The sequence below is a fragment of the Protomyctophum bolini genome (genome assembly GCF_963924005.1).
Source record: "Protomyctophum bolini genome assembly, chromosome: 3".
Lineage (NCBI taxonomy): Eukaryota > Metazoa > Chordata > Actinopteri > Myctophiformes > Myctophidae > Protomyctophum > Protomyctophum bolini.
Window position 1 is genome coordinate 30,583,623 of NC_137864.1, and position 14,981 is coordinate 30,598,603.

General features: G+C 45.2%; 1 protein-coding gene across 4 annotated transcripts in view; it reads right to left on the reverse strand.

Annotated features, from left to right (window-relative positions):
- ldb1b (LIM-domain binding 1b) overlaps positions 1-4,435 on the reverse strand; it is a 37,839-nt gene extending 33,404 nt beyond the window's left edge. For 2 of the 4 annotated variants that reach the window (XM_080759582.1, XM_080759580.1), the window contains exon 1: positions 3,896-4,435. In XM_080759582.1, coding sequence (XP_080615708.1) covers positions 3,896-3,923 — 28 coding nt within the window. In that variant the 5' untranslated portion in view covers positions 3,924-4,435. Of the gene's footprint in view, positions 1-3,843 lie in introns of all 4 variants that reach the window. The other 2 variants (XM_080759586.1, XM_080759584.1) reach the window with 1 other exon arrangement.
- Positions 4,436-14,981: the final 10,546 nt, after the last annotated feature.

Sequence of the window (14,981 nt, forward strand, 5' to 3'; positions counted from 1 at the left end):
AATGGCAATAGAAGGTCTGTAAAGAGCCTATTCCAAATCCATTCTATGCTTTTCAAAGACACCAGAACAAAGCCAGCCGTAACATTTTGAGCACTGCTTCTCTACAATGTCAGCACACTGACATAACTAGAAAAAGTGCTCCTCAGAGCACAGGTCTCCACCAGGTCAGGAACGTTTGAGTAATATAAACATGTGCCTCCTGGTGGCTCTATAATAGGCCAATGTTAAAAGGGTGGCATTATTGTTCCTCAACGTAGTCGCTGCATGTGTTCATGATTTGAGGCATTTTGTTCAAATTGGTGCAGTTATATAAAAACTAGAGCTGGGACTCGATTAAAAAAATTAATCTAATTAATCAGAGGCTTTGCGATTAATTAATCTAGATTAATCGCATTTTAATCGCATATCATTATTTGACCCGAGAACAGTGAGAAAGCAATTTTTTCAAATGGATTTTGGTATTATGACTTTATGAGTAAAGGAATGAATAGCTAAAAAAAAAAAAAGCTATCTGTAGCACTTTTTGCAGCCCCATATCTTCGACCACCGCAAGTGGTCTACAGTTGACTGCAACCCAGTAAGCCAGGGAGTTTGTTATTTTGTCAGACTTGGACTTAGTCATATTGCCTCTGAAACCAGGCATCAGGTCGAGTGTAGGTTGCGACGTTGAAGAAGACGGAGTAACGTGAACTTCCACGCTAGCAGCAACATGTTTGGCATTGATGTGATATGTGAGGGACGATGTGCTGCGGTGATAGGCAAATTCTTTGTTGCATAACATGCATATAACTGCATTTCTGTCCACGCTTCCATCCGCTCGCTTTTTAAATCTAAATTTCCCACTAAATTTCCCAAGCTGCGCGTTCTTATTTGAGTCTGCATTCATGCTAACGTGTGCTGTTTCAGTTTGTTGTTATCGTCTAGTACTAGCGGAAGTGAATGCTCAGACAGCAATGTTGCTGCTGGGTGCGTCAGCATCTTAGGTAAGTGGAAACGTGCGCCCAGTGAGAAAATTTCCGGTTCGGCGGTGAAAACAAAATATGCGATTAAATGCGTTAATTATTTTAACGCGTTAATTTTTCTGTAGTTAATTAATCTAAATTAATCGCAATTAGTCCCGGCCCTAATAAAAACACAAACTGGCCTGTTATAGCGCCACCATAGTGGCATTTTTCCCTCATGAACACGCTGTGACGCATGATTTGAGGCATTTTGTTCGAAACGGACCAATCCTGCAAACTTTGGAAGGCAATTCTAGCCAATCTGGATGGAATATGGACAATCGCACAGCCGTGTTGATCGCATGACTGTAGAGATGGTGTGTACCAATTTGCATGAGTCTGTATAGGAGGAATATAAAACAATGTGTTTAGCAAAAATCGGCCTCATGGTGGCGCTATAATTGTCATGCAGGGAGTATGTGTGCACAGTTTGGCAGCTGCCAGAGATTAGCTGTACACGGACGGACAGACGGAGTGCAAAACATACTCTCTCCACATGCCTTTGGCCTGTTAGAGACAATTATGCATCCGAATAAAATGAGCCACTACAGGTGTGTGAATTCCAAAGACGACAGAACCAAGAAGCAACAAGTACATTTTTGTTGTTAACAAAAATATGCAATATCTTGACTGCAATGGGGCAATAAATGTGGCAAATAAATCCCATTTGCTTTGCCTGAGAGTGAGATATTTGCCACTTTGCCAGCCTTCCAAAAGATCTCTCTCTTTACCTGCACGATTTTAATTCCAAGCCTGTATGTGCGACTTGTGCGTATGGGAAGAATGGAAAAGAATGGATTTTCTTTTTATCTCTGCCAGGATATCATGGTTTGAATGGTGTGTGTGTCCGTCCGCAGCTATCTCGTATACTCGCCGATTATCATATTTTGTCAAAGCTGACAGCAGACCAATTCTGAAATATGTTTCAATTCTGTGACTGACAAACTAAGCTATTTTATTTTTTCTAATTGCAGACTTGCAGAGCAATCATCCCTACAGGTATGGGCTATACCAATACCCTGGGTATAGCCCATGGGTCTCTCTAGCCTGCTAGGCTAGAGAAATACAATGCTGCTATCCCTCTGGCTTATTGAGTTGTTATTGAGAACTAAACTAACCAACCTGACTGCAGACAAACCCATTTGCTTGCCAAACAAGCCAATGTTTTGGAGGATTGCAGGAGTAAAAAAGTAGAGACAATGCTGCACTCTCTAGTACCGGTAATCACATGTCACAATAGAATATTGTGACTCACACTATTCTTTCATGGCTGTAAGAAGGTAAATGTTCTACTGAAATCATCACTATTAGCATTAAGGCATGCCACCTGCCCTGGTAGAGATTTGTGCTCTTCTGGGCACACCTTTCTATTTCTGTACTCTTGCTAGAAGAGGTACAGAATCAATCAGGCAAGCCTTTGATCTGAGCATAAACCTTGGCCTTTAAATGTCAGGCTGTGCCTGTGATGGCCCTTTGCGTTTGCTTAAAAAAATAAAAAAATAACTATAAACCCCAAGAGAAGTAAATAGTAAATGATCATTGTTTACTAACTACGCATGATACTTTTGGTGATATGAAATCTCAACCAGTATTCTACACATTGTGTACCTTTGCTGTTTGCGTTTGTAGGGCACTAGCCGGCTATAGCTGAAAAACAATGATTATGAAATTTATAAAAGCAATTATCTGGAAGATAGGCTGCATAATAAATGTGTTTCTAACTTTCCTCAGCCTGTATACCCCAAACTACTCCACATGTGATTACAATAGTGTTACCCTGCTGACCATAAACTAAAGTAACCCTATCATGCAAGGCTGTCCTGGCTGGTGACCCAGCTAGTTAGTATGCTTTTACCATTGGCACAAACCCTGTGTCACTTGTCATCACCTCCTGTATCAGTCATCCTAAAGTTCCCCCTCAGTGGCACTGCACGCACTGCACGCACTGCACGCACGCACTGCACGCACGCACGCACGCACGCACGCACGCACGCACGCACGCACACACACACACCTCGGCATTGACAATAATAACAACAACGTCACATAATTTGATATCATGGCTCCACACCACACTGTATGTGAGAACTCATGTACTCTACTCACATAAACACACCCTCACTCATTCAGACAGTACGTTCCAACTCTCTCTCTCTCTCGCGCACGCACACACACACACACACACACACACACACACACACACACACACACACACACACACCAGTAAAAACATCAACAACAACGCAAACTGGCAGTGGAAGGGAGCTGGCATGTGTTGCTATACCATAGCAACAATTTGATGCCCAGATGTCTCCACCAGTACTGAGCTGCATGGTGCCTCAGAGACAGAGCACAGCAACAATGAACTCTTTCTCTCTCTCTCTGCTCTCCAGCCACTATAACATTCTCCAAACAGCAAACAAAACCAAGAGCCACTGAGTAACGCAGAAAAGAGGGAAAGAAACACTCTATTCTTTGCAGAGTAAAAAGAAAGTGAAGCAAAAAAAAAACACAACTACATGTTGATCCATGCCAGTGTTGTTTTCACCACTCTCCATCCTCACCACTCTCCTCCCACCTCCCATGAGCCTTTGCAAACAGAGCCTGGGGCACCTCTCTCTCCTCTCCTCTCCACTCCTCTCTCTCTCTTTCTCACTCTCTCTCTCTCTCTCTCTCTCTCTCTCTCTCTCTCTCCAAGTCACGCCACAGTGGCTGCACTTATAGTGTCCAAAACACAACAGCAAGCAAACAGCGTCTGCCACTGACACCCCCCCGATCCCCCCGCCCTGACACACACACACACACACACCCTCTAACCCCCCCTGTCACCACAGCTGCTTACCCCCGGACCGGTCGTTAACAGCAACCGTGTCCGCGGCGGCCGCTGTACTCACCGGGACACGCGCAGCCGCCTACGGACATCTTCTCACATGTCTGGCGTGGAGGATCCGAGCGGAATGGTGGAGGTCTGTCGTCCCCTCCTCTCCTCTCTCCTCCTCCTCCTCCTCTCCTTTCTCCTCTCTGACCAGTTAATGCTGCTGGCTGCCGCTGCTGACACCGAGGCTGCTGCTCACTGCTCACATGAGCGTCTGTTATCCACCACGACTGACACACACATCCACACACACACACACACACACACAGACACACACACACACACACACACACACACACACACACACACACGCACAGGCGCACACACACACACACACACACACACACACACTCACTCACTCACTCACACACACTCACACACGCTCCACCGGGGAGCAGAGAGCAGGGAGGGAGGGAAGAGAGGGAAAGAGACTGAGAGTGAGAGTAGGAGGGAGAGTGGCGATGAGGGAGGAAAAGAAAGAGAGGAGGTTTAGGAAAAAACAAAAAGGGGGAAAAATAGCAGTCCACAAAGGATCGTGTTTGCTCTTGTAATTGTGCGCTGTGTGCGTGTGTGTACTGTATGTTACATGTGAGTGTGTAATGTATGAAGGAGAAAGAGAGAGAGAGAGAGAGAGTGAGAGAGAGAGGGAGGGAGGGAGAGCACGGTGAGTGTTGGAGAAAGAGAGAAAGAGGAGAGAATTCTGTTGCTCCGCTCTCCCCCTCATCAGCCCTGCACATTACTGCTCAGGTGGGAGGGAGAGATCGAGAGAGACTGACTTAGTGCCTGTGTGTGTGTGTGTGTGTGTGTGTGTGTGTGTGTGTGTGTGTGTGTGTGTGTGTGTGTGTGTGTGTGTGTGTGTGCGCGTGCGTGCGTGCGTGCTTGCGAGTGAGTGAGTGAGAGTGAAAGAAAGAGCAAGAGGAAGAGAGGAAGAGAAAGGGAGGGAGGGCAAGAGAGTGGCCCCGTATACACCACAGAGATTGTGTCTGTGTATGTGCTAGAGTGCGAGGAAGTGAGGGAGGGTGGGAGGGGGAGAGAGAGGGGTGGGGGTGGAAGGGAGGGAGAGAGAGAGACAGGGGGAGAGAGAGGACTGTCAAAGTGACCTGAGAAACAGATTTGAGAGAATAACAACCATGTGATGTGGGTCTGTGTTTTCTTTTTTTCCTTTTTAAAGATGTAGGAGGCTGTTTTTCACCGGCTCTGCTACAGCATGACACTCACACTCACACACGCATGCACATGCAGGACAAAATGATGTTGAGAAGCAGATGAGCTTCGTCATGAGGGAATGTGGTGATCTAGTGACAGGTTGTGTGCATGTGTGTGCAAGTGTGCATGTGTGTGTGTGTGTGTGTGTGTGTGTGTGTGTGTGTGTGTGTGTGTGTGTGTAGTATACAGTACGTGCGTATGTCTGAGTGGCTCGTTATCACCCAGGGAAGGACTGCTACATGGCAGGGAGGGCAGGGAGGGGAGGCGTAGAAGCTCTCCCTCTCTCTCTCTCTCTCTCTCTCTCTCTGTCTTTCTCCCTCCTTCTCATTCGTTCATTCTCTTGTTCATTGGTTCTCTCGCTCCGTTAGTTGTTCTGTCTGCAGTATGTCACACAGTGTTGCTCTCTCTTCACTCATCATCCTGTCTACTCAGCCATTTGTTTCTCCCTCCTCCTCCTCTCTTATTCCCTCTCTCTTTCACCATTACTCTCTCATCCTTCCTTCCTCTATCCCTCCTATACAGTACTCTCATCTTTCCTGTCAGATGCCTGTACCATTTGTTCCCTCTCCCTCTGGCCTCTATCATTTGTTCAAGTCATGTGTGTGTGTTTGCGTGGCAATTTGCATGTAATAGACACAAATTATATTATTTTAAAATAAAACAGTGATTTGATTAAGGCAGAACACAAATATAGTGTGCGCGCGCGCACACACACACACACACACACACACACACACACACACACACACACACACACACACACACACACACACACACACACACACACACACACACACACACACACACACACACACACACACACACACACACACACTTGTGCGTGGACTGGAAACACACACACACACACACACACACACACACACACTTGTGCGTGGACTGGAAACACACACACACACACACACACACACACACACACACACACACACACACACACACACACACACACACACGTTCACTACAGTAGGCCTACATGTTAAAAGAAGCTTCAACTATTACAGTTTAGGCATTTAGCAGACGCTTTTATGCACAGCATAGGTAAAGTGCAACATCAGAGTAAAGTCATTTATCCACTGCATGCATGGTCAACTCCCCTATAATGTACTGCCTTGTGGAATGAACCCTATAGTGAACAAACCACAGGGTAAAATGCTCAATAGACAGACACACATACAGTGAGTATACGAGTGCACGCACGCATGTCACACGTGCGCACGAACGCAAGCACACACACGCACACACGCAGACACGCGCAAAAACCACCCAAGCTCTTCTCTTTCCCTCCAAAAGATGACATCACAGTCTCGTCTCGTACATAAATCATTCTTTCTCTTTTATATTCAGGAACACACAGTCTGAAATTATTCTTTATCTACTACCTCTCTCTCTCTCTCCCCCTGTCTTTCTCTCTTCCTCTCTGTCTTTTTGTCCCTCTGTCCTGTCGGCCTGTCTGTCCCTGTCTCTCTCATTAGTCTGAGGTCTCATTTTGCATTTTGAAGGACTAGATCATATAGCCAATCACAGCAGAGGATGGTGAGAGATGGCAAGGAGAGAGAGAGAGAGACAGAGAGAGAGAGAAGGTCAGGAGAGGAAAAGATGGGTCGCAGGAGGAAGAGGGAGAAGTGAGGAGGCAGAGGTGTACAGGGAGCAAGTAAGAGAGAGGGAGAAAGGGAGCGAGGGATGGTAAAGAGACAAAGATATGGAGGGAGCAGTGAATGGATAGAGGGAAAGATGGAGGGAGGGAGGGAGAAAAGAAGAAGAAAATAAATAGCTCTGGCGCAATCGTCCCCCATTACCCTGGGAGGGCACTGTCGCCATGGCAATGTGGCAGAGAAAGGATATAACCATGATGAGCTCACACACACACACACACACACACACACACACACCCTAACTATAACTGCACACGGAAGCCACGGGGTGAGTCTTAACCGGCCACGTATGTCGGACTAATGCGCAGTCCCCCAAAACATACTCTCTCCCCATGCCTTCAGCCTGGTGAAGTAAGTCATGCCGTACTTTTTTCTGCCGGAAACATCGCGAAAAAAAGGTTATGGCCATTTTTGTATACCACACCAACCAATATAAGGCAACATTTCCCAAATTTCATCATGCTTTAAGTAGCATGTGACAATTGTGACATGTTTTGATGAATTGAACATGGTGGACCCTCTTGTAAACAAGTGTAATGCTTAATTGGGTCGTCCACTCACAGTTAACAGTCTTTGTATTGAGTTTGTGCTTAAAATGTACTGTAATTCTGCAAACTGTTAATAAATATTTCAATCAATCAAACAAACTAGGGGGTTTTCATGATTCTGAATCCATTCCAAGCATTAGTTTCGCATGAAAAACACTCCTTGGCCTAAATGTGCCCAAATGTGCTGACCTCATCACTTTCGTGCTGACCTCATCACATTTTGTGATGACGGCTATGGCCGTTTTTGGCCGGAATGGAATGAGCCTGTGGCTCCCCGGCTATAGGATCCTGTTGTGGACTGATTTGCAATCAAAATAATTTATTTTATTTAGGCTACTTAAAAAACACTTGACTGCATGGGATATCTGTATTTTTGTATTTATCCTTTTGCATGTCTTGAAAACAAAAATGAAAAAGCTAAATAAAATATAAATCCTAAACCGGTGTTTTCTTAACCCATTTGAGTATACCATCACCGAAAAACAGTGTATAGTGGAGAAATGGGGACTCAGCAGTATTCTCCCATTCATTTCCTGTCTTTCTTTTGAGAGATCGTGGAGACATAGGTCTCTGACACAATGTCTTACATGCACTAACAGTCTCGTGCACACACAGTGTACCAGGTTTGAAAACATCTCTCAACTGTTTCCCAGCTCTCCCTGGGGACAATACAAATCAAATATTCAACTCCATCAACTACAGTATGATCCTGTGAAACATTTTCTAATGACGTAATTACATTTAGTTCAAAGTCCTGAACTAAATTCTGTTTATCCCATGTAGTCCAGGCACCGAAAGGTTACAAGCTGTCAACACAGCCTGTTGAAGTAGCTGTAAATTAATAATTTTTTTCTGTATACAGCCCAGTATTGTATTGCCAGATGGGAAATGTTGAATATTGTAACGGTGGCTTAAAATTATCATATTTAAAAGACAACTATCATAGCAGAAAAAAATAATGAAATCACACGTGTAATTTCACAAATACAAATTGTGTTTTAAGTGTAAGAAACAATCTTGTTTGAGAGTCCTACGTAACAAAAACGCATCACATATGCTGCATGGAAGCAGGCAACTTCCTGGACCTTACACAAATAAAATCCTGAAACTAGGCTGGAAAGACGTGACCTGTGTTTTTAATGCCTCCAAGTACAGATCTAGGGTCAGATTTGCCGACTAAAAGTCCAACTGTAAACACAGACACACTTAACCATGTTTACTGAAGAAATCACACCCGTGTGAACTTCCAGACCCACAGGAACGCGCCCAGGCTGCCGGCCTGGTTCCGGCGAGCCGCCCCCGTCCGAAACAAACGAGAAATGACAGAGTTACCATGTGGGGGTCCCCGGGGGGTCCCCGGAACATCCAGACCCACAGGAACGCGGCCAGGGGGCCGGCACCCTGGCCGCGTTCCTGTGGGTCTGGATTCCGGTTCTGGTTTCAGCAAGCCGCCCCGCGTTGAGAAATGACAGAGTTACCGTGTGGGGCCCCAGGGGGTCCCTACTGTACTGTCACACCCAAAATCATCATATATACAGTTAACAGTGTGTGTGTGTGTGTGTGTGTGTGTGTGTGTGTGTTAGGCTGCACAACCAAATGCTATTTTCGTGCTCGGACACAGCCAGGGACCCAGCCAGCCAGCCAGGGACCCATGCAGCCAGAGATACACAATGGAGTGGTTGCAGTGCACCACTCAAAGTGTGATACTCAGTGACTGACAACACATTTATCTGCATAAGCATATTGATAACCATGACATGATGATCAGGCGCGGAAAGTTCATATAACTGGTGTGGGTCTTTCCAATTAGCTTGATATGTGCGCCCTCGTCGTCCAGTCACTGCACCGTCGCGTCGTTACTGCTTGGTTCACGGGCGGTGCCGGCTGCTGCTGGCACTTTTAGATATCAAGGCATTATTGGCTCTTAAAAGAGCCGTTGTGTTGGCACTGCCACTGACAGTGCTGTCCGCCTCGGCAGGTTCAAGTCAGAGTCAGACAAGTGAGAAAGAAAGTCTACTGTACTGCAGTGTATACTCTACCTGGCAGCGTGAAACAAAAGCCACCATATTAGCTTTTGAATACCTATTCTGTGAACAGGGAACAGGGAACAGGCAACCCCACCACCCCCCGTAAAGGTGTGAGAGTTGTGTGACTACGTGACAAAATGGGGGACCAGAGGGAAGGGAGGTTCAGGGGGTGCTATTTGGGTTCCTATTGTGTGTGGGTGCTTCGATGCCGTTGATGATGATCGTCTACTACTGCATCAGAGGGACTGACTGTATGTACTGTACAATATGATATGAGATGCAAGCTTTGTTCTGTTCTTATCATAGTTTCCATAATCTACTAGGGACGTCGACTCATAGATCCAAAGTGTCCACTATGATGAATTCCCGTTACGTTCTTTAGCTTTAGAAGTGTATATTTGTACGTCTCTAAATGTTTTGATGAATTGAACAAGGTGGACCCTCTTGTAAACAAGTGTAATGCTTTATTAGGTCGTCCACTCACAGTTAACAGTCTTTGTATTGAGCTGTGCTTGAATTGTACTGTAATTCTGCAAACTGTTAATAAATATTTCAATCAATCAATCAATGTTCTACTGTATATATTTATCTGTGTGTAATAACCTTCAGAATGTACTGTATGTGTAATGCATCGCTGTGTGTTGGCATTGTTCTCTGCGCCTGCGACTCGATGGATCCTCAAAAAATGGGGCTCAAAAAATGAAAATCACACCCATGTGAAGTGAGGGGCGCTCTTATCATCGTACATTATCCATTCATTGTCAATGGGAATTTAATGTTCTAATCTTCTACAATTTACACTATAGCTGAATATAGGAGGGGCTAGTGCCTATAGCGCCCCTCAAAAAAGAATAAAAGCAGATCTACAAGCTGCCAACGTGCCCCGATGCGAAGCGTTGTGAGCTTGTAGATTGGCTATTTTTGCTACTTTTGCACGACTTTTGCACGACACACATTAATTATGGACAAAAAGGGAAGAAATGTCATAAAAAGTTGAAGTACAAAGATACAAGGTATAGACAGCATAGCAACAAAATCTAAAAAAGCCTGGTAGAAGAGAAGACCCCTTTTCCCAAAAGAGAATTAAAACAAGATTTGTGTGTAGAATTTGGTTCTACAAGATGTTGTCTGTCAGAGCACAGTGGAAAGTTGGTTGCAATGGATGAATGTGATGGTTAATTGGTTCAAGAAGCTTCTAGACTTTAGGAGGTTGGAGTAGTGACTTTATGAGACAGCTCTCTGTCAGCTCTCACTGGGTTATGTAAGGCTCAATCTGCATCCAGTTCCTCACAAATACATTATTGATGCAGGCGTCTATTATCATATCATGCCGTGTGTGTGTGTGCGCGCGCGTGTTAAGACTAATACTTGAAAACATGTGTCACAGCAAGTGTCTGATACTGTAGGGATAGAGATTTTTATTTATGTGTCTGCTTGTACTGCTATCTTTGTAAGAACCTCGCAAGGATGGCAGAATTATAGAAAGTGAAGACATTTTGGTCCTCAATTCTCAAGGGGCTTGGGGTTAGGATGTAGGATTAGAATTAGTGTTAGGTTAAGGCTAGGGTAAAGGTTAGGCATGTAGTGGTGATGGTTAAGGTTATAGTCAAAGGTAACCAGTCAAAAGTCCAAGTATTGCAATGTAATGTGCATGTGCACGTACGTCTGCAGTCCTTACAGCCCAAGTGTGACATGACAGAGACTGCAGTGGGTTATAAAAAGGCCAAGAAAGCATGACCTTTAACCTGACACCTCTGAAAGAACAGTGTGTGTGCATGCTCGTGAAAGAACAGTGTGTGCACGCTGACACGCATGCACGTCACACGCACGCACGCACAGACAAACAGACAGACAGACAGACCATCTGTGAAGAAATGTTGCTGTGGACTTGGACTTCACCAAAAAAAGATCTAGTTCAGATGTATTGTTGTGGGTAAGGGGGGTGAAAAAAATCCCCTTGAGGGCATTGTTTTGTTGCCATTCCCGTCGTCTGTTTTCTTTTTACTTCATCTGCTTCCCTCACAGAGCAGAGAGAAGGAATGCCCTCCTGCACAGAGGAAAGAACATCTGTTACTGAGAACCTGGGGGGGCATTCATACATAACATGAGAGAGAGAAAGTGAGGAAGGAGAAGACTAGAGATGAAGAGGGACATTATAACAATGAAAGAGAAACAGAGGGGAAGGGGGTGAAGGAAGGGCTAGAAGAGATGAATGCTCAACTAGCAATATCCTCAGTGTTTGTTAACGGCAATTTAAAGATAATTTTAAATGCTGGATATTCAAATGATGTGAAAACGCAGTACTTGGCATTCTCAAAAAAATACATATGTTTTATAAATGCTGGTAAACACGTTCAATATACATTTAATCTAAAATTATATAGTAGAGAAGCTTCAAGAGCAATGCAAATATATCAGATTTGTAATGCTTGACATTTACAGGGCAGCCAATATTATACTGGAAGTACTGACAAGACAGCGTACTGTGCATAGAAGCTTCCTCCACTCATGATGTCATCACTGAACAATTCCATTCTACTATCTGTACCCTTTTCAAAACTTTCAAAAATCATTTCCATATAATTATATGAAAAAAGTACAAAGAGAAGCTAGGGAAAGATACACACATACACTAGCTGCTGATGATGACAGCAGCACAGGAGGCAGAGAGAGAGAGAGAGAGAGAGAGAGAGAGAGAGAGAGAGAGAGAGAGAGAGAGAGAGAGAGAGAGAGAGAGGAAGAGAAGAGTCTATGGTCAGGCTAGTACTTGGCCTTATTCCCAGAACCCACCTCACCCCTACCCATTGTGATAGGTTGGAATGGCTTAGGGTTGATGACAGAGTGCAGAAACTTGCAATGGGCCTGGTCTACAAGATTCGCTACACAAACCAAAACCAAAGGCCTGAATGGAAAAGGGGGCAGTGTGAGGAGGGAGGGAGGGGACATGTCAGTGTCTACAATATGTGCGTGTGTACGTGTGTCAATGTTGTGACGCAACACAGAGGCTGGATGCTGTAGTAAGGTGACCCATTTACACAGAACCCCTGCAACCACACACACAGTCTGGCACCAGGATGCTTTGGCCCCATTTCAGGCAGTATATGTTTCAGAGATGAGGAAGATAAGAGACAGATACGTAAAAGAATAGAGAGAAAAAACCCACACGCATGATAGAGATAGCATAAGAGAGTTAGGGAGATAAATTAACTAATAGAAGAAGTGGAAAGAGTGCAGGAATAAGACAGCTAGTAACTTAGTAAGAGGATGGCAAAGCTGGTCCTCGTAAGAAGTTAGCGGCGGGCTTGTTACCAACTGTTACATCTGTTACATACATGTGACATTAGGATTAGAGCATTATGAGCATACTGTATTATTTCAAGAATATAATCTAAACCACATGAACAATCTGGAGATTGTAATTGTCTCATCTCTCCTGAAAGGGAAGAGAGAGGAGTATGCCTTTCCATGCCATTCTGTATGCCTTCATACTTGATATGCATGAAATAAACAAATACATGTATGAATGTAATATGTATATAACTGAAATGTTTTTCTAAGTGGTGCAACCACTTCATTAAGTAGCTTTGTGTGTCCGTGGCTGGCTGGGTCTGTCGGAGCACGATAAAAGAGTTTAGTTGGTTTTCACAACCAAGTGTCACTGTTGCGCAGCCTAACACACACGCACATATTAACTGTATATATGATAATTTCGGGTGTGACAGTACAGTACAGTGACAGTACAGTACAGTAGAGAGACCCCCTGGGGACCCCCACACGGTAACTCTGTCATTGCTCCACCGTTTTGGACACGGGCGGCTCGCCGGAACCGGCCCTCCCTCCTGGGCGAGTTCCTAGGGGTCTGGATGTTCCGGGGAACCCCCGGCGACCCCCACACGGTAACTCTGTCATTTCTCGACCGCTTCGGACGCGTGCGGCTCACCGGAACCGTGCCGATACCCTGGCCGTGTTCCTGTGGGTCTGGACCCCCCGGGGACGCCCACAAGGAGTTTCACCACTTACTTCACACAGGTGATTTTAATGAAGAGTTACCAAAATTCTAGTCAAAGTTATTTCTAAATCGTGGATAATTGGGTAAACTAGATAGTATGAGTAAGACGCCTGAGGGCGAGAAGCGAGTCAAGCGACCTTGCCCTAAAGGGTGAGGTTGTGTGCACACATCCGCCTGGGTGACAGCAGACTGCTGGGCGAGCGCTGGCCCTTTGGCAGATCAACATATGGAATGAATTCTGTACTGGCCATATATGGAGCGTGATGTGATCAGATCAACATGGAATGTCAGAACAAGTCAGCTCAATATATGGAGATCTAAGGTTGGCAGCAGGGGCAGTGTCTTGAGTGTATAGGGTTTGATGAGGGCCCAGTTAGGGCCGGGCCTTAATTTTCGGGCCTGATGAGAAGAACCCCAGTGTGGCAGCAGGGGCAGTGTCTTGAGTGTATAGGGTTTGATGAGGGACCAGGTAGGGCCGGGCCTTAATTTTTGGGCCTGTAGAGAACTCTAGTTTTCACTGGCTTCCAGGCGCGGCTGCACTAATAACTTTGGCGGAGGCCCGTCTAGATATTGATGACATCAGGGATCTCCATATATGGGATATATGGGCTTAATATTGATGACATCATGATGTCACCCCAGGCCTCGTGATGTCACGAGGCCTGGGGTGTCCTGGGGTTTTGGCAACCAAACAACTGACTGACTGACAGGAAATGCATAATTTCATAGTAAATGCGAACTGCAGTCGCAATAATATGAAATCTGTTTATTTGATGCACACATGAAGTAGGCCTATGAAGAATATTATACGCCATGTTTTGCTATAATTGCGAACGCAGTGAGCACTTACTATGAGACCTAGCAGATCATGTCTGTGCGTGCGTGTGTCCCCCCTTTGTGCCCATATATGGAGCTACGTCCAAATATGGAGTGTGTTGCATCTTGTGCCCATATATGGAGCTACATCCAAATATGGAGTGTGTTGCATCAACAAATCACTCAGCTCCATATATGGGCACAAAGGGCACAGACACTTTGTGCCCATATATGGAGCTACGTCCAAATATGGAGTGTGTTGCATCAACAAATCACTCAGTTCTAATTTATTCTAATTGTTATTGCAATTTACGATCTGCGTTCGCTTCCCGCGTTCGCGCGTCTTACTTGTTTGTATAGTTGGTCTTAAATGGCCTGGGTGAAACACAGTGAAAAGAGGGTTTCGTCAAAAGACAGTGATGCTATGAAACTAGTGTGACCAGCAGCGCAGCGGTGTGTGTCATAAGCAGGTTGTACGTACCCTTCCCCTCTGACACAGTTACTGATGTTGACATTCAAGTGAAAGGTCAACTGTGTGCTGGTATGAATGGGCAAGATAACAGGGTCACAAACACAACAGAGTGATGAACACAAACTGATTCAGGATGATTTCTTTTGAGCAAAATGAAGTGATGTGTTACCGCCTTTCTTTACACAAAACTGAAAGATGAAACACCAGTAAGACGAGCTTAGACAACCTGAGGGGGGGAAGCGACCTCGCCCTCACGTGCACGCGCCTGGATGACAGCAGACTGCTGGGTGAGCGCTGGCGCTTTGGCATGGGGGGGTCAGATCAACATATGGAATTAATTCTGTACTGGCAATATAT